A 21,054-nucleotide genomic window follows, 5' to 3' on the forward strand; every position below is an offset into this window, starting at 1 on the left:
GCGCACGTCTCACAATTCAGGTCAGTTCGCACATAACCATAAGAAGACCTAATTTTGAATAATTTCAAGTTAGAACTATGGTCGAGCATAAAAAGTCGTAATTAAGACGCTCGTATAAAAAATTATGAAACTCGCTTGCGCTCGTTTCATAAACAAACATACTTGCGTCTTAATTACTACCATTATAGGCTCGTTGCATAATGTACTATTACACACGCTTTAATATCTGTGATCCTAATGCGTGTGTAGGATCTTTGGATAGTTATATCAGCAGGCCGTTTTATTGTTGTAAAGTTCCCGTTTCTGTTTATTGGAATATATTCGTCTTGTTGTTCAAGGACTATTGATTTTCACTTTCTCTTTATATGAGGTATTAGTAGACCTGTAGATTTTGGTTATCGACATGGAAAATTAGCATCCCTAAGCACTTAAGCCCACATAGGAATTTCTTACGTATCAGAATATTTATTTTTTTAGTAGGTTATTTTACGACGCTTTATCAACTTCTTAGGTTATTTAGCGTCTGAATGAGATGAAGGTGATAATGCCGGTGAAATGAGTCCGGGGTCCAGCGCCGAAAGTTACCCAGCATTTGCTCATATTGGGCTGAGGGAAAACCCCGGAAAAAACCTCAACCAGGTAACTTGCCCAACCGGGAATCGAACCCGGGCCACCTGGTTTCGCGGCCAGACGCGCTAACCGTTACTCCACAGGTGTGGACAAATATTTATTGTATTTTTCGTAACTTTCTTTACATTAGTGACAAATCTATAGATGCAAAACAAAGAAAACAAAGTTCTATTCCCACAAAATGGAACAAAAACTACATAAGTGAAAAGGACAAGAATGAACAATTCATCTCCATGCATCAATGCTGTCAGTTGATTCTTTGGAAGCGCAACTAATAGCTAATTAAATGCATTTAAGTAGCAGTACAGTAACTATACAATAGAATCCATTGTCCGCATTGGGATTTGTTCCTTACAAAAACATATTTACCATTACTCTCTTAAGAGATATACAATCAACGTGATAAAAGGATGACCAGTCTTTAAGTGTCAGAATCTGAATCTACTGTGACGCAAAAATAATGTATGTTTGACTGTGTCATGCACGGGAAATAGAGGGATAGTCGGTAAAAACAATTAGGCCTGTTATTACAAAAGTCATACTATTATTTGAAGGGCTCAGAGCCAAAGGCGACCAACCCACAATTTTGTATTGTTCACTATTAAGTCTTTTTTTCAAAACTATACATTGTTCTTATAGATTCATGCTATATTTTTGTATTTATTCAATGTAGACCAATTAAAATACGTTATGAAACCAATCTTTTTTTGTCAGGATCCTCTTAATTTCAACCCTTATTTACTCATTTTGTAATTGTGGGTTAGTAGCCTTTGGCTCTGAGCCCTTCAATTGAGGAGATCGAGGTTAATATTAAAAAGAAACGTACATTTCTGTGTGTTATTCTTCAAAATAGGAAATATCTTAAAAATACTACATCAAAATAAATAATATACATCAAAATATGTGAAAACATGTAATTTAATACTTCGGAATAAGGATCTTTTTAGTATGATTCGCCGACATTTTTGTTTTTTCTCATCTACGAATTAAATATGTAATTACATAACATCCGGGCTACATTTATGACACTTGAATGAACCGTGCCATATGAAAAATTAGCCCACTACCACGTCCCTTGGTTTAGGGATCATCGTCTCGATTGAGTATAGACGTCTCTGCGGAAGTGTCGAGTAAAATCGGTGAGGTTTTTCGCAGACAGAGCAGGAAACAAAGTCGAAAAAAGTAGTGTTCAAAGAGCAAACAAAAAAAAAAAAAAACATCAGCATAAAAATTGTTTGAACTTATCACGTGTGCAGAAAGCAAGTGGAAACTACCGCACCACATACATTTTCCATCAGATCAACGAATACAAACAGTGGGCATCAGACGACGAACATTTAGCCGTAATTGCCGGGATTTACGTCCAAGTATAACGCAACAATGAATATCATCTGTTATTCTAAGGCTCCATTCCCAAGCAGCATGTGAGGGTTGTTAAGTGATTCACGGATATCCGTTAAATGTAACAAAAATGGGACAAAGAGAAGAGAACAGTTATATTATAAGGGATGTTTGTAGGGAACACGTGGCAGGGTGGGACATGAATAACACGAATACGACGTGATACCCTCGTGGGGTTTCCGGAAGTAATGACTGGACCTCTGAGTTCAGTTGCAAAAACCGGAAACCCATTCAACTGAAGCTGCAGTCAAAACTATCCCCTCCACTGCATCAATAGCCCCACCACTTCCCGTCACTATTTCAAGTTGGGATAAATCTTTCCTCCCACACAAGCGACAAGCAGAAGTTTTAGGGGTGTGGAATGGTGCTGTTCTAGATGTACGTGTGTCCCGAGCCACTAGCAAGGTAAAGCGCAATTTAAACACCTATTGCATTAGCTATTTCTAATATTTATGTTAATGTGTTGTTCAAGGAATAATACACACATGCATTTAAAATTGAACAATAATTTGTTCTGTAGGCCTACGGCTTACGTAAATGTTGGCATGAATTTCGAGAGAGTATGCAAAATGAATATATCACTTGTATTATTATTATTATTATTATTATTATTATTATTATTATTATTATTATTACTTCTTTTCGACGTGTGGTGAAGATTCTGTTCAGCTATTATAAAGGCAAACTAACTACCAAAAATGTGAAAGTAATAATTTCGAAATTAGCGATATATTCTCAACTGAACCAACAACTGTGTGGTACGGTTTTTGTCTTGGTACCGGTATTACTCAATGTTAGCTGCATTTAATTTTTAGAAAGATCTGTTTCTTTCGTTTTATCATTTCTGTCTATTAAAAATAAAACTCATTTATGTTTCTTAATGCCATCTATAGCATAATATGACTCCATATGTTGATCTGAAAAAAAGGAGAAAGCAGTGGTGGTTGCATAGATCAGAAGAATTATTGATTAATGATGAAGGAATTAACGACATTTCAACAATTGATTCTACCTTCGTCTTCGGCTGAGTAAAGCCCCGATCAACATCACATTTTTCAAGACGATTACCAATGACATTCATTCTCATTGACGTTTTGTTAGAGACCAAATTTAAGAATCACAAGGCAATACTGATGTTGTAATTTGCCTGTTGATCTGTTATGTATTCAAAGTACGTTAACTGTGCTACATAATTTATTTAAACTCATTTCTTTCAGCACAAAATGAAACTCAAGATCTGCAAAATATTAACACACAGAAGCGAGGCATAGACTATTAAAACATCTCGAAAACAATGACAGGGAATTTGATATTATTGCGCGTAACATCTATGCAAAAAATTAGGGTAATGGAATCAAGATAAATAAATACAATTTTCTGTAAGATTTAAGTGTATCTAATGAATGGAATGAAATAAAATATTAATAACAGTCAATTTCCCAATAATAATAATAATAATAATAATAATAATAATAATAATAATAATAATAATAACAATAACAATAATAATTCATTAAAATAAAATAACATTAAGAAGACAAGTAAATGACCATTTCTGAGCCACAGAAATTAAGAATTACCTGATATGCTGTCTATAAGCACAAAAAATAGGGCGATTGTATTGCACTGGAAAATAGTAAACCGCACTGCAAAGAAATCGAACGGTTAATCACTTACCATGTACACTGCACTGAATGAAGGAAAAGTTGAAATGCGAATGGAAAGATTTGCACCCATTCGTTGCGTGATCTGTGTCCGCAGTCTGTACTTGCCCACATATTCTGTGGAAATAGCGCATCATCATCATCATCATGATCATCATCATCATCATCATCATCATCATCATCAATGTAATTGTCAACTAAATAAGAAGGAAATCATATAACAGACTCAGTTTCAGGTTGTATGGGAATCAGATCATGCACAAAAGCATCTCCTACTTCATCCGGTTGTAAGTGAAGAAGCCCGAATACATAGTGTAACCACTGTCCAGTGATAGAATCCCTGATTTTGTATTCACACGCCGGATCTAACCCCTGATTTTTTTTTCATCAGGAATTGGTTAAAAGAAACCTGCGCAGAAAATTTTCAGTATTTGCTCACACGTTTTTCACTGCAACATGAATAGCTATTTCGAGATCTGAAATTACTGTAGCAGGCTCAAATTTCATACTAAAGTTCTCCTCACATGTGCTAGAAATGGCAAATTCAAACAAGGCGATATATCGATTGTCGAGAGTGTACAGACCGGGAAAAAACTGTTGGACTAAACTTAATAAAATGAGAAGAAGTGCAATTTACAACATCCAGTGCAATTTATCACATGCAAAATCGGTGCAGTTTACAGACAGGAAGTTTGAATTCCAGTGCAATTTACCACCGTCCCAAAAATACCCCGTAAATATTGTTATTGTTCAGAATTAGGCTTTTGGGGATTCCACCGTGTCCTGGAACTCGACATTTCCAACGTTTGAGAACTACACGCAGGTTCCATCATCAGAGCAGACAGGGAAGACTCTGGGCTCAGTCGTCCGGATTAGCCTGGCGTAACATGCCCAAAGGAGTAGGCGATTCCTCTGGTCTTACCAAAGAGTTTGTAATATATAACTAGAGACACCGACGGCGCTAGTTTCGCGTACAAAATTGAACCGCTGTTCGGCCGCCATTAAAGGGAGTTGATGCTTCGCCGGGAGTGCGAGCAGTTCGTGCTTATTGAGGAGTACGAATAAATATAAGTACACTTGAAGGGAAATAATAAGAAAATGGTGAAATACTGCGCCGCAAATAATTGTTCGAACATAGCTACTATTGTAGGATGCCCAGGAAAGCATGCATATCTTAATGTTTGAAAGAATGTTCCAAATGCCGTTCCTCCTTTGAATATGTTTACAGAATGTCGGAATATTTCTTGGATAAAGTTTTTCCAGAAATAAATTAATCAGGTTTACAAGGTTGGTTTCAACAGTGTCTGTAACGGTTAGGTGCCATCATATTACAGTGGATTATAATAGCAGAGTGCATAAGAAAATCCTCAGACTATATCTGTCTAAAACTGTTTTGTTTCACAATAAATGAATTAATAATGTAATTTCCGTATTGTACAGTATGTGCTCCTAGTTTTTGGTTGTATTAAATGCAAAGAAATTAGTGAAAATATAGCTGATGGCCTAGTTAGGCCTATTATTACCACTACTACTAGGTTTACTATGACTACTACTACTAGGCCTACTATTACCACTACTATTAGGTCTATTATTACCACTACTACTAACTAGATCTCACTACTACTAGACCTACTAATACCACAAAAACTAGGCCTATTATTACCACTACTACTAGGCCTACCATTACCACAAAAACTAAGCCTACTATTACCACTACTACTAGGTCTATTATTACCACTACTACTAACTAGATCTCACTACTACTAGGCCTACTAATACCACAAAAACTAGGCCTATTATTACCACTACTACTAGGCCTACCATTACCACAAAAACTAGGCCTACCATTACCACTACTACTAGGTCTATTATTACCACTACTATTAACTAGATCTCACTACTACTAGGCCTACCATTACCACAAAAACTAGGCATACTATTACCACTAATACTAGACCTACTATTACCACTAATACTAGGCCTACTATTACCACTACTACTAGGCCTATTATCACCACTACTACTAGGTCTACTATTACCACTACTAGGCCTACTATTGCCATTACTACTAGGCCTACTATTGCCACAAAAACTAGATCTACTATTACCACAAAAACTAGACCTACTACTACTGCACCTACAATTACCATTACTACTAGGCCTACTATTACCACTACTACTAGGACTACTATTACCATTACTCCTAAGGCCTATTATTACCACTACTACTAGGCCTACTATTACCACTAGTACTAGGCCTACTATTACCACTACTACTAGGCCTATTATTACCACTACTACTAGGCCTACCATTACCACAAAAACTAGGCCTACTATTACCACTAATACTAGGCCTACTATTACCACTACCGGTAGTACTAGGTCTATTATTACCACTACTACTAGGCCTACTATTACCACTACTACTAGGCCTACTAATACCACTACTTCTAGGCCTACTATTACCGCTACTAATTGTATTAAAAAGTCTGTACTGACCTCTAACTTGGTGGTCATCAACTACACAAATTTATTCTCATTATATTTTAAATCTGTTTCCAGAATTTTTATGATCTCATATTTCACCTCTAAATATTTTCTAAGCAACATATACCTTCCTCTTCCGTTGCATGAAAGGACTGAAATAAAGATCACTTGAAATATTACAGTAAATATCCATTATTATGTCCTTAAAACAATACTAGTAATACTGAAAATTAATGCTGACATTGCCATTATTCACTATTTCACATACTTATCCCGAGTGTATATGGGTGATTTAATTTATTTTTTAGAATATCGCCAAAGATGAACCATTATAATACTTTAATAAATATAGCGCTCCTCTGCCATTCATATTTCATCACGACTCATCCTTTGTAAAAGATGTTTAAAACAGTGTCTATCACCAGGCTACATCAATGTATTGTGGTACTGTTTTCGAATTTTGCCCCGCAAACACTCCCTTTAATGGTGGATGCTAGCCGATTCAATTTGTGACATTTTTCTTGCCTGCCACTCACGGGTATGTGTCTCTAGTAAGTATTACAAACTCTTTGGGTCTTACCTATTTGCTCTGATGATGAGACCTATACACAGTTCCGGAAAATTGTAAATGTTAAGTTCCAGGACACGGTGGAATAACCAAAAGCCTCATTGTGATCATAGTTACAGTGAAAGCCTTAAAACTCATATATTGTTATTACGTATTATTTATTCATCTATATACGAGTATTTACTTTCTATAGTTGCATAATAAGTAAAGTGCACTAGTCTGTTTCGCTTCCATATCAAAGCACAACTGAATAACAATACTTTTAAAGAGTGTCCCAACAAGGACGCCGGATTTAATAATATAAATATGCAACAAAAGAGATAACAGAAAAGATAATAGTATCGCCAACTCAACAACAACAAGACATGGTTGGGAAGTTACGCCATTGTCTTGCTGTTGCGTTGCCGGACTGTTATCTGTTTTGTTGGATTTATTCACATTATTAAATCCGGTTGCATAATAAGTAGAATGCACTAATCTGTTTCGCTTCCATATCAAATAACAATAACAATATTTTTAAAGAGTGTCCCAATAAGGACGCCGGATTTAATAATATAAATATGCAACAAAACAGATAACAGAATAGTGCCGCCAACCCAACAACAACAAGACATGGTTGGGAAATTACGCCATTGTCTTGTTGCGTTGCCGGGACTGTTATCTGTTTTTGTAACATTTATTCACATTATTAAATCCCGTGTTCCTGTTGGGGCACCATTTATATTGCAATCCTTCACCCCTATGAATTATAATAAGCTCTTCCAAGTAGGTTATGCATATATGTGAACTCCCTTGTGTATAAGAATGTACTCGTTCACATTGTAAGATCTATCGAATATGAAGTAAGCATTTCCAAGACGACCAGTACAATTTCCTGTAACAAATCCTCTCATTTTGTCTATTAACACAGTTTAGTATATACAGTCACGAAGCTTGAATTGTGAGGGTACTAGGAACAATAGATTGTGCAGGTACTATTTCGCATTGTCAGTAGTGAAGCGATAATAGCGATCCTAGCAACTATCTATGGATGCATATTTACTACGTATTAAGCTTCGTGACTGTATATACTAGACTGTGCTATTAATATAGGTCGAATATAAACGTTGCACGTCAAAAAATACCGGAAACGACAAAGGTGAGATACTTATATGATAACTGACAAATATTTTATAAAATTAATAGTCTACTACATCCAATTTTGGAAATAATTGAAATTGGAAATTTCATATCGAGAATGTCAGAATTCTAATAGACCTAGAACTAAATAGATCTAACATATTTAACAGAGAGGAAGAAAAGAGTGATTCAAGAAACGATGTATTAAGACAGTAACAACATAAGTTACATAAGGTGTGAAGATTAGGATTAGGATAATGATACGGTACAATTTAGATAACATTTTATTCAAATATTTATTGGAAAGATAAGATATAATGCAAACAAAATAGTTTAATTCACTCTTCCGGTAGAATGTTTTACTCATATTTCATAATTTTTCTGTATATTAAATAACACAACAGAATCAAAACTCTGGCTCAAAATACTAAGTCAGCACTTTTATATAAAAAGTTTTAATAAAAGTAAGTAATGTTGTAATGGATTCCAATCCGAATTGTGCGTACCAAATCACTGCATCAACGTTTCTCGCCATTACAGCTTGCATGCTCGGTACTGTGACGGGATCAAGCTACGCCCTGACCTCGTCCGAGTTCCTGATTGTGCTAATTTATCAAAATTCTCTTTCTCTGTTTCTTATTTCATGAGATGTATGTTGTCTCTGAAGTTCATTAATTTGCATTTTTTATGGATAGCCTGTAAGTATATCGTCGTTGTTCCTGCAATAACTCCTATGTGACATATTTATTGATTTTCAGATTTTTGCTCTGTTAAATAACTTAAATAGTGATAAAACAAATAATAACATCTCCTATATGTAATTATATTTCTTTGTTTCGAAAATGTAAGAATTCACAGTCTCCTATATAGGCTACGGCTGCCATAGGATGCATAAATGTGTTTTTTCTTCCTATTGAAAAAAATTATATTTTCCACATAGGAGTTACTGCAGGAACAACGACGATATGCTGGAAAATTATCTGTGCGAAATAATAATTATCATTTTAAAGTTCATTAAACATTGTGTTATGGTGCGTATAACTGCATATTTTCTCATTTCTTATAAATGCACAATATTTTCCAGATGTTAACTCCCGTATAGCATATTAAAGGTAACATTATTTTACATTATTAGTCTTCCTCCTTTTCCCCATAACATGAACACACAGATGAAGGGAGATTGTTTATGTCAACCCTGTGCTAATTACGAAACCGACATTCGAATACCACATGTCAAAGTAAAGTCGTGGACTATCCATCGAGGTGTGGACTTGTCAATTAGTCATTATTTTTCATCGTGGAGGGCACTAGTCATTGTTTGTATTATTGTTTCAGGTTATCAAAGCGTAAAATTGTATGTCTTTCTTACAATAGAGATAAAATTAGGCAAAATTTCAAGTAAAATTTACACCAAAGTATCATCATCATCATCATCATCATCATCATCATCATCATCATCATCATCACCATCATCACCATCATCATCATCATCATCATCATCATCATCATGTATTTTCAAAGACTGAGATGTCTTGCATGTTTAGTCTTCTTATGGGGATATTAAATCATATTTGAATCAGACATTTCAGAAAGGGCTTTATATCATTTTTGCTAAGTTAAGATCGCTGCCGCATTCGTCTCATTAGAATACGCCTTTCTATTAAGAAATGACAATATTCCATACATTTATTAAGATGTACAGAACCTTCACAATATTCGCAGCACTTTTGAAAAGGCCCTATTCCTGGAATAAAGCCATTTTTATGGAGATGTGATTGCTGTTTTCGGAATAAAGCTCTTTAAGAAATGGCTGATTAAATTAAATATCTAGAAGTACTGAAACTCTCATGTCATATGGTCAATACGGCGCAACGTTCCATAGAAGACAACACAAAATAAATATACGATGAAGGACACGTAGGCTATGCTATCTCTTTGGAAAAGAGGTACCAGTACGTAAATTTCAGATAGTGTTGATAATAATAATAATAATAATAATAATAATAATAATAATAATAATAATAATAATAATAATTATTATTATTATTATTATTATAATAATAATAATAATTATTATTATTATTATTATTATTATTATTATTACTATACAATAGGCTACGTATGCAATGACTTACGTAATTTTGTATGATGAGAAGACAGATTAACGCTGATAGCAAAGTCACAGCTAATAAGTCAGATATTGTAATCCATAATTGAGATATGAAATCGTGCCAACTGATTGATGTTGCGATCAGAACCACTTGATGACTAAGGAGCCAGGAAAACAACAGAAATGTATTACAAGAAGTTCGCAGGTAATGTATTGTAAGCCTAATGTGAGATATGGAAAATTACTTTATGCCAAATATACAGTATATAGATCTCTTGGTTTTTATACCACAAACGTTTACACGAAATTGCAAACCTTAATAGGACAGGAAAAATTTGGAAAAATACCAAGTACGGTAATATATTGTTTGAACTGCTCTTGTGTTTTGAAAAAATATCGTAGAAGTAGATCACTTGTCTTCGTGTGAAGAAGCTGTATGCAAGCTGGAATGGATCTTCGATGTACTGTATAAGCGACAAACTATAGCTACATGTCAATGGAAAGAAGAGATGATGATGCTGATAATGAAATAATGATGATGATGATAATGATAATACTACTACTACTACTACTACTACTACTACTACTACTACTACTACTAATAATAATAATAATAATAATAATAATAATAATAATAATAACAATAATTTCTATTCATGAAGCAGGCCTTATTGCAGACCCATTTCGACCTCGTCGTTTCAAAGGTTTTACCCCTTCTCTTGGTCTGTAATTTAACATTAATTCTGGGATTCTGTTGTCACTCATTACTGAGACCTTGCTGTAACGAATTGTTTTGTATATTTGTGTGTTCGCTTCTACTGATTCAACTCCTAATAAAATTCTTCTACTATTTATTCATTCCTCTTACGATAAAAACGTGTACATTCTATTGTTTTTTAGTAAAGAAAAAATCATTTCTATTGATTGTATTCTCTTTTTGTCTCATTGAATAAGTGTCTAAATTTCACTTTCATAAAGGACCAATAGGTTGTAGATTCTGATTCTAGAGAATTTTTACTCCAAATTAAGTTTTTTTCACTAATGGCGGGTATTTGACTGTTCATCATTCACCCATATGAAGCCAGTTGTGTAGACCAATTTACCGACAAAGTCGTTGCTCAGGCTGCGCCATAGGAGGCTGATCAACAACCTCAATCAGTTGAGAAGATGATGGAGATTTGCTGGGATGTCACACGAGAACGGAGCTCCCGGAGAAAACCCCGTGTTATCTGGACCATGGGTTTACCCAACACGTCATAAATCGGGAGTACGCTGGGGATCGAAGCTGGATTCACAGGATTATGAGCGCACTGGACCGGCGTGGCGGCTCCCAAATTAAGTTTTAAATTGTTGTTTAAAATCCCTAATATTGCTTCGTTTACATAAGATATATCACAGGCTAAATATTTAAATTGGTATACTTTCTCCAAACTTCTGTTAGTACTGTTTTAGTGTTGATTGTTAGACCTTCAGAATGTCATTATTTTAGATTTTTCTGGTAATATTTTCAATCCGAAATCCTTTGCTATGTTTTCCATTTAAAAAATTCCCCTTTGTAAATTGTCTTCTGAATTTGTGACTATACCTTGGTCATCAGCGAGGAGGAAAGTACTTGCAGTCTTGTCATTAGTTAAAAAAAAGCCGGTATTGTGAATTTTGTTCCATTTAATAACGGCTTGGTTTAAATATGCAAGGCTTTCATTTCAAAAATTTCCCTGTCTAAATAACTATTTATTTCAACTAAATTTAATTTAAACAAAAATACGTCTAATTAGATATTGGGAGGAAGTTCAAAACCAATGTTAATTGCATTTCAGGGTGCATCCCTTTTCCCCCAGTATGAAATTTCAAATGGTACCCCAATACTTTGATACTTAAATTTCAAAAGGTATTCAATTGTTTATACTTATATCTCATTAATTTGTTTCACATCTTTTGTTATGTAGCTAATCGTCGATGTATTCAATGGAGGGAGAAAGGAACTGGCCACCCTACCCCATTATCTCCTGGCCTAGTTGCTTAAAAGATGGTGTCATGTTGGTGTCAGTTGTGAGGTTCAGACCTGTCTTCGGACAGTTGACTAAACAACATCTTTTAAATATCTAGTTTTTCAGGTAAAGCTCTCTGTAAAGCAGATTTGAATAATTTCTAGGGAAAAATTGTTCCGGGGCCGGGTATCGATTCCGGGACATCTAGTTGAACGTACCAGCGTTCCACCAACTGAACTACCCAGGAACTCCAACTGGCACCCTCTCAATTTTTCCCTTCGTATCGACACAACTCGCGTGAGCTGATGAGACGCCAGAGACCCACATCGAGTGCACACAATCTCTGTGTGACTTGGAATTGTGGTTTTCTGTTAATGTGCCTACAGTAACGTATATATTATGCAAATCTAGTTTTTCAGGTAAAGCTCCCTGTAAAGCAGATTTAAATAATTTCAAGGGGAAAATTGTTCCGGGGCCGGGTATCGATCCCGGGACCTCTGGTTGAACGTACCAGCGTTCCACCAACTGAACTACCCAGGAATTCCAACCGACACCCTCTCAATTTTTTCCTTCGTATCGACACAACTCGCTTGGGCTGACGAGACGCCAGAGACCCACATCGAGTGCACACAATCTCTGTGTGACATGGAATTGTGGTTTTTCTGTTAACGTGCCTACAGTAACGTATATATTATGCAAATCTAGTTTTTCAGGTAAAGCTCCCTGTAAAGCAGATTTGAATAATTTCAAGGGGAAAAAATTTGTTATCTGTTTCTTATTGTTTGGTTGAAGATCCTCTTCACTCCCCGAAAAGGAAAGAGTTAGTAGATCAGACTATGATGAATATAATTTTGATGTCTGTTGTGCACTGACACTGACTCCACATTACGGAGTCTCTCTTTATATAAGTCTAATCAGGTTCCCACCCAAAAGAATAGGTTAAAGGTAAGGTTGCAAAGAGCTATGAAAACCGCCTGTAAACGTATCAAGAGAAATGACAAAAAATAAATAAATAAACAAATAAATGCTATAGTATACTATTAATGGAAAGGCCCTCTATGAGATCTCAAGCATTGTTTGCAAACATGCGATTGCGGACAACTATGCTAAATATTTGAGGGAAGAATTGTTGGAAGAGAACGGCTTGCAAACAAGACAAATTCAGATCTAAGTTCATATGATTTATGGAGCATGATTTTCTGGTCCCGAATAGCTACATCCACGAAAAAGTTCAAAATATGTAACCTAATTGCTAATTGCTCCACAGTGAACTAATACACTTAACAATTTCATCTTGTTTTGATTTTCCGATAAGCTAACTATAATGTAATAAATTTCAATTGGACCGTCTATGCTTATCTTGTATTACAAATAATTTTATTGATTTGTTACATTAACGTTTTCAGTACTATAGTGTACCATCTTCAGATGTATACGTGATACTAAATATAAACCTGGATAATTGATCATGGGTACAGTATGTCACGTACATAAACACAGGTCATTTAAGTCCACAACACATACATCTATTGGCCAGGTTTGTATTTAGTATCACGTATACATCTGAAGATGGTACACTATAGTACCGAAAACGTTAATGTAACAAATCAATAAAATTATTTGTAATACAAGATAAGCATAGACGGTCCAATTGAAATTTATTACATAATACACTTAAGACATGAAGATTTTGTTCCTGTTGTAGTGATATGCAGACGGAGATGATATGCGGACATCACCAAGAGAGACTGGAGTGGAGAGTCCCTCCTACCTCCGCACACGACCCTTTACATCTCCCAAAAGGTAAGTTGAGCCGCAATTCAGTGCGAATGCAGTTCAAGTCTTAACTTAAACACTAAACCCAATTCCAGATACGATGCATACGAGGACCTCATGTACATTGACCTTTATTTAATGTTAGCTACAAGACTGGCTCACTGACGGAGTACCAAGCAGGGTTGTGAAACTTTATTATATCGGATAAACACTTTATCTCCCGTCCGGACAGCGGCAACATTTTGGCTATTAGCGGGCGTGCTTCCACATGCTGATTGATTATGGAGACAGTACAGTGTTGGTGATTCGATAAACCACATGTTTGCCTTGTTCCAAACATTTTAGGCACCTGCTTGAAAAATTACGCATCACTCGCTGCGTATTCCTTTGAGAAATGGAGGTGATACTTCCACGGATCTATTTCTTTAGTTCATTCAGGATATGGGGTTATTTTATATAGTACTTTATCTTTTACATTTCACCAGTTATAAAAGTTTTTGATAACTTGGCAGGAAATTCGCGAGAGCCACAGATTCTTACTTACAATGGGGGCAAGAAGGCAGTTTGAGAATCTTCTTCCTTAATTTGGGTGAGTAAATGATGTTGTAAGTGCTTATGTTTAATAACAATTTACATTAATAGTTGTAGTTTGTCGAATGACACTGTCTTCTTGAACAGCGTGTTAGAAGCTCGTCCACCGGTAGCAGCAAAATTGCAGCTTCTGGAGAATGGTGGACTTGTAGTGAAAGGCCTGCCCATGGACAGAACACTTATGTATGTATGTATGTATGTATGTATGTATGTATGTATGTATGTATGTATGTATGTATGTATGTATGCATGCATGCATGCATGCATGCATGCATGTATGTATGTACGTACGTACGTACGTATGTATGTAGGCCTATGTATGTATGTATGTATGTATGTATGTAGGGCCTATGTATGTATGTACGCACTCTTCAAGAAACGACCACTCATATAAATTGAGGGAAAGAAGACAGAGGACGGACACTGGAGAGTTTTCTTTTCACAATCGTACTATCAGGGACTGGAATGCTTTACCTGCAGACTTACTAAAGGCTTTACCAATAACCAAAAATGTATTTAAAAATAGGCTTTACTAATAGACGATAGTATATTATACACACTATTTAAAGGGTATAATTGATATTTTGTTATTTGAAATGTTGTATCAGTGAAGAAGTGTGTTGTGTCAGTGAAGTGTGTTTCTGTCAATGAAGTTTTATAGTTTATAGTGGCAGTGCAAAGTATTTGAACAATGAAATGTTTTTGAAGTGTTAGTGAAATCAGGATAGAATCAGTGAAATGTGTCGTAGTTCCAGTGCAGTGTGTGAGTTGTCGGCGAAACGAGTGTAGTGCTGAAAGGTACTTGTGCTAGTCAGCGATGTATGCAATGAAGGGGGAAAGTAACTGGCAAACCTACTGCAGTATCTCCTGGCTTAGTTGCCTCATCAATGATGCCTTATTGGTGTCACTTATGAATGAGGTTCAAACCTGTCTTCGGACAGTTGACTGAACAATCTCTACATTCGGCATGAACGCCTGAATCATCGTGAGTCAACTGAATCTCATAAAAGATATTATGTAGCATAGGCTATATTATATTCAAATAGAAACTGCGAAGTCCTATTGGAGAAAATAAAATTAGCTATATAAAAAATATCGTTCCTAATTTAGAAAATATATATTAATAAAATTCTAATACATAAACAGACATTTTGTGTCTTAATGCTTCACAATTTGATACAGATTGTCATAAGAACAAAATATGAACAATGAGTGCGTAGATTTTCGATGACGAAATTCAAACAATACGTATCATATCACTCGTTTGACGAACAATGCGGAAATTATGATTGCGATTGTATTGCGCGTGCGTTATTCGGTTATTCTGCCATTACACATTACCTAGGTGATAAGACTCCGTACGTCACAAGGTCTGCGTGCTTTTCACCTGCTGTCATACCTCGGCCTTTGCAGTTCAATGTTGTATTTGCACTTTGCACTCCTATATGCAACTGTATTTCTTGCTTATTACACTAAATATGAAGAGAAAGAAATACGATGCTGCAAATAACAATTTTGACATTTTCGCGGAAGTATATTTTCTTGCACCCATCACAGCGAGAAAATAATTATTTTAGATCTGTCTGAGACTAGCTATTTTCTTGTAGATTATTTGACCTAATTTTGTCTATATTCAGCATCTACCAGTCAATTCGTCCGAGAATGATGGATATGAAACACAATAATTAAAAAATGAGTGTGACGAAAATGAACTTTCTCACTGTACTTTTTATGCATTTCGCATCAATAATCTAGGTAGTACTTTTTTATGTTGCCAATGATATTACTGTTTAAAATGCATTTTATTAAACTGAATTATTAATACACGCAGGCACACATAATATAGACTATTATGCATTTAAATAAGAAGATTAGCTTTCACATATAAGACATTCTTTATAATTTCAAAAGTTAGAAATTTAATTTAATTTAGAAACTGTACTTTATAAATAGATGTAATTAATTTCGTACAAATTTACATGATACAGCTATTCGTACGCACTTTTATAAGATATAGGTATGGTATATATTCAGTAAATATAAAAAGGAAAAATAATCATTTATCCATTACTGGTATCTAAACGGGTCATTAATAATAATTGGTCGTCCTTAGCAATCTAAACAATGGCTTTATTCACAGCAGTGAATTAATAGTAATATGCGTTACAAGAGCGGTATGTTGAAGTTTTCATGTTCGAGGAAAAGTTTGAAAAAGCGAAACGTAGTTGAGCTTTTTTAATTTCCGAGAATTGAAAGAAAACATACCGCTCGTGTATCGTACATTATTTTGTGCGAAGATCGTTTATTACATACCTGAAAGAGGAATTTCTAATTAGTTGCAATGAAATCTCCATCTTGGTTTCTGTTCAATGACGGCAAATTTGCAAAACAAAAATATCTATCTTCAATATTGTTGCTTTAAAATGTTTTCTGTGTTTACTATACTCCAGCAGGCCGTGATATACGTCTGTCTTTTTTTCCCCCCAGTCTATGATGAGTCTGGAGTCTTGTTGATTTTTTCACGGCTTCCTTAATGTTACTTGCATCACGAAAGCAGTAACTTTAGTGGAGTTGTAGAGTTTACTTAATTTTTGCAAATATTTAAAAACAATAATTAACAGTGCAATTTAGATGAAATTACTATATTGAACGTCTCTAAAAATAATATGTTAAAAGCCTAAAGCAGTAAAATCAATATGTCATTTAAGCGGTAAGAAGAGGGAAATTGTTATGTGTGGTAGGTTGGGAATACTGAATCTGGAATTTTAGACTTTCCGCGGATTGGTTTTGTGCGGAAACCAAGCAAATACGCAGATCTCGCACAACAATTTTTAACCAACAATAAAATCCATACATTCATTAATTTATAACTTCTTAACAAACAACAAATGAAGCGTGGTGGGGCAAAGTGTTCGGAAAATATCTTCTGTCGCCCAAAGTATTCTAAATGCCATCGCCAATGCTAAGCTGTATCATCTATGTAGATTTCAGACACTTTTGTAATAAATAAGACAAAATGTCAAATGAACAGTACGGACAAATTATCTTCAAAACATTTGTTTCAGAAAACTTAAACATTACAGATGAAAATATTTTCCGACAAAAATTGTAAGGTTCAAAGATATCTACATCAATTGTTTCGAACAATTTTGGCATTATTTCAGTTGTTTAAAAGACAAAGTCGTCCTCTGCGATTTAATGGTTATCATGCTCACCAATGGATCCGAGATTCTCGGGTTCAAACCCGTACTACGACGATACATTTTCAAGGACGATAAGACAACTTAGCATAGTTTTCTTCGAAAGAGAAGTAAGAATGGAAGATACGTAAAATGAATCTGTCCCTAACTCCAAATAATGATTATGAGCCATTTGTTGTCCATGTGAACATTCAATTCTGGAATGAGCCCGTAAGCATGGCTGAATTGTGCACGTGTTGTTCCAGCCTTCACCTGAAATTTATCGAAGACATGTCTTAAGTACTACGTCAGCCGTTCAGAAGATAGAACAATTGACGTACGGTGCACCCAGTCCGCCACATGTTGACTTGACGTAGTAAGCCCTATATTATTGTAATTTGCGTTGCAGTTTTGTTATCTAGCAGCATTATTTACTTCCTTGCCTCTTAACTATTACTACTTAAACATACCTACGTGGACACATTATTATACTATTTTGCAAGTGAAACTTACTACCTTCTTGAATATCATTGTTATTTTCTTCTGAAATAGTTTCTTCGCACTTCATAAAATGTCAAACTGTGAAAATTTGAACATTTATTATAGGAATGCTTAGTAACGCTGTCGTATTTTAACAGTACTTTACACATTGAGAATAATATTTTTAGCTTTAGTACAATCACTAATGCAATATGGTATAATAATTTGGGGTGGAGTAGCATCATCTGTACTTAATCCGTTAATTTTATTACACAGAAGATTAATAAAAATTTGTCTAACCAAAAATATGGATTACCCAACAAATTTAATTTATGCAGATTTTAAAGTATTAACTATTGAAGAAATTTATAAATATAAGTTTACTAACTTACTACCACAGAAATCAAATAAAACATAAATCTAATCGACATGAATATCGTACTCGAAGACAAAAGTCTACTTTCCCATTAATTGAGCCTAAATGTCATACAAGTGCAACTCTTAAACATGGTGCTAGTTTCGGCCCAAGAATTTATAATAAAATTACAAACCATTTTCCAAATTTGAAATATTTTAAAATTGGAGCTTTTAAAAAAGAAATTTATAAAATTATTCATGATATATAATATTAACAAATGTGTGTATTTTTTTACCTTTTATTTCTGTCGACTATAGGCCTATACATATTTTTATTGAATATTACTGGTTTCTGTCTGATTGTCAATTTATATTAAATGTGTTTTTTTCTCTCTTTTTCTCTTCTTTTTTTTCCTCTTGTGTGTTATTTATTGGTTTGAATGAAGTTAATTACTGTATTTAGTAAACTGTCCTTGTAAATTTTATGTTATATTACTGGCTAAAACCACACCATACACGAGCCTGGCTCTTATGATAGTGGCTAAAAACATTTTTGTTTTATAATTTTAATTTGTATTCTCTAGCTAGCCTAAGAGAAAATATATTACTTTCTGTCTTTCTGTTTTTGTAGCGGTAATTGTATCTGCTCATAATGAATACGGAAGTGTATACCTCACAATCCCAAGTAGGAAATGAGTTACGAATGGGTTGGAGGCATTGATAAAATAGCAGTGCTATTGATGTTACCGTAAAAATGTGAAGATAGACAAAGCTAGAAGTATTTCTCCACGAAAAGAGAAAAGTATGAGATAAAATCTCAAGGCGAAATGATCAGTATAATCACACACACAGAGCGATCCATATAAACCTTTACAATTTTAATTACAGTTTCTGAACCAATAATAGCAAACGTGTGCAATCTGTTCTGAATTACAGAGTAATTGTGGAATATTCCTCAGAGTAAATGTTGAAAATATCTTCCATCTGCATCCATATACAACTTCGTCGCACAATATTCCATGACGTTCTCCGAAGTGTATCCTCGATTTCTTTGCAGCTCTCTGACATGTGTCATATGAGTAGCCTGTCTCCTGGCCCAATCGGCGCAATGATATATCTTTGGTGAGTTCACTAAACATCCTCGAACATTATCAACACAATCTTGAACCATTGCAGGTCTGCGTTTTTCACTCTCTCTTTCTTCGATAAAATTGTTGTACACAAATCCTCTTCGAAATGCCCGTTATGTCTGAATCAGGAATTTGTCTTCCATTACATTTTCACAATAAAATCCCGCTGTCGAATTGAGAACTGCATGTGCGTGTTGTTGTTGTTGTTGTTGTTGTTGTCGTTGTTGTTTTTTAGTCAAATGCCCGAAGACAGGTCTGAACCTCATAAGTGACACCACATTCTAGTACATACGGTCACGAAGGTTGAGGTCCCGCTTGGGCTGATTACCTGGTTGGGTTTTTTCCGAGGTTTTCCCCAACCGTAAGACAAATGTCAGGTAATCTATGGCGAATCCTCGGCCTCATCTCGCCAAATACCATCTCGCTATCACCAATCCCAGCGACGCTAAATAACCTCTTGATATAGCGTCGTTAAATGACCAAGCAAAAAAAAACGAAGCTTGAGGTGATTTTTTGCATTTCTCGCAATACAATGCTCCAAGCGGTTAGCAACTGACAGTACTAAGAACAATAGACTGTGTCGGTACTATTTCGCATTGTCTGTGATAAGGCGACAGTAGCGATCCTAGTGGCTAGCAACTAAAGTTCATTGGATGCATATTCCCTAAGTATTGAGCTTCGTGACTGTATATACTAGACCGTGTGACACCATGTGGCCAGTTCCTTTCCCCTCCATTGCATACATCGCTGACTAGTTACATAATACACTAATCAGACTTCAGATGTATATAAACAATAATTGTTCTTCCTTTGACACATATCGTCAAATGAGATGTACTGCCTGATAATAGATGTATATATCAGGTACAACTTCAATCAGAGGTACATGTTGTGACTGGAAAAACTAGAAACTGCGAACTAATTAGTATTAGCCAACAATAGTCATAGTCAACAATATAGGAGTACCAATATAGATTATGCCAGAGCCACTGAGGTTATGAAACTCAATTTCAAGTTTATACTAGCTTCCAGAGGAAAATTATTACTCATTAGTCATTAAAATTGCAAAGGTCGCTCTGTGTAATTATATAATAATTACCGTGTCTTAGGTTAGGTTAGGTAACGGTGGCTAGGGCGAGTTAGGGACGAGCTTTTGCACGTAGGCCATACTGAGGCCTATTGTGCACCCCGAATTATGGGATGAATGAGATTGAGGTGCACCAGCCCACCGGCCGCAGGTGACCCGTCATCCGCTCACTCAATGGGGTCCCTCTAACCCTTCCGCCCAAGTTCATACCACCAAGGTGACCAAGCAGCATAGGATCTATTCCAATGGTCCTTCCAAGGTGTCGAAGCGCCCTTGGAAGTGCTCTTAAGGAATGAATCCTGGCAGAGATATTATGGAAGGCAGGAACGGTTGCAGAGAGGACGCCCCCCTCCCGTAAGCGGGCGAAGACATGCGTCTTGATCTGAATATGTCTATGGAATGAAATGAAGAAGATAGATGATCTGAAATTTAAATTATTTTTCTACACTGGAGGAGAAGGAAATGGACCGTGACAATGAAAATTCCT

The 21,054-nt window shown here is 35.4% G+C and overlaps 1 protein-coding gene across 1 annotated transcript in view; it reads left to right on the forward strand.

Annotated features, from left to right (window-relative positions):
• Window positions 1–2,373: 2,373 nt before the first annotated feature.
• edl (ETS-domain lacking) overlaps window positions 2,374–21,054 on the forward strand; it is a 52,284-nt gene continuing 33,603 nt past the window's right edge. Inside the window, exons 1-2 of the mRNA XM_069835390.1 lie at window positions 2,374–2,436; window positions 13,673–13,770. Coding sequence (XP_069691491.1) covers window positions 2,408–2,436; window positions 13,673–13,770 — 127 coding nt within the window. The 5' untranslated portion in view covers window positions 2,374–2,407. The remainder of the gene's footprint in view (window positions 2,437–13,672; window positions 13,771–21,054) is intronic.

The sequence above is a fragment of the Periplaneta americana genome, chromosome 9 (genome assembly GCF_040183065.1).
Source record: "Periplaneta americana isolate PAMFEO1 chromosome 9, P.americana_PAMFEO1_priV1, whole genome shotgun sequence".
Classification (NCBI taxonomy): Eukaryota; Metazoa; Arthropoda; class Insecta; order Blattodea; family Blattidae; genus Periplaneta; species Periplaneta americana.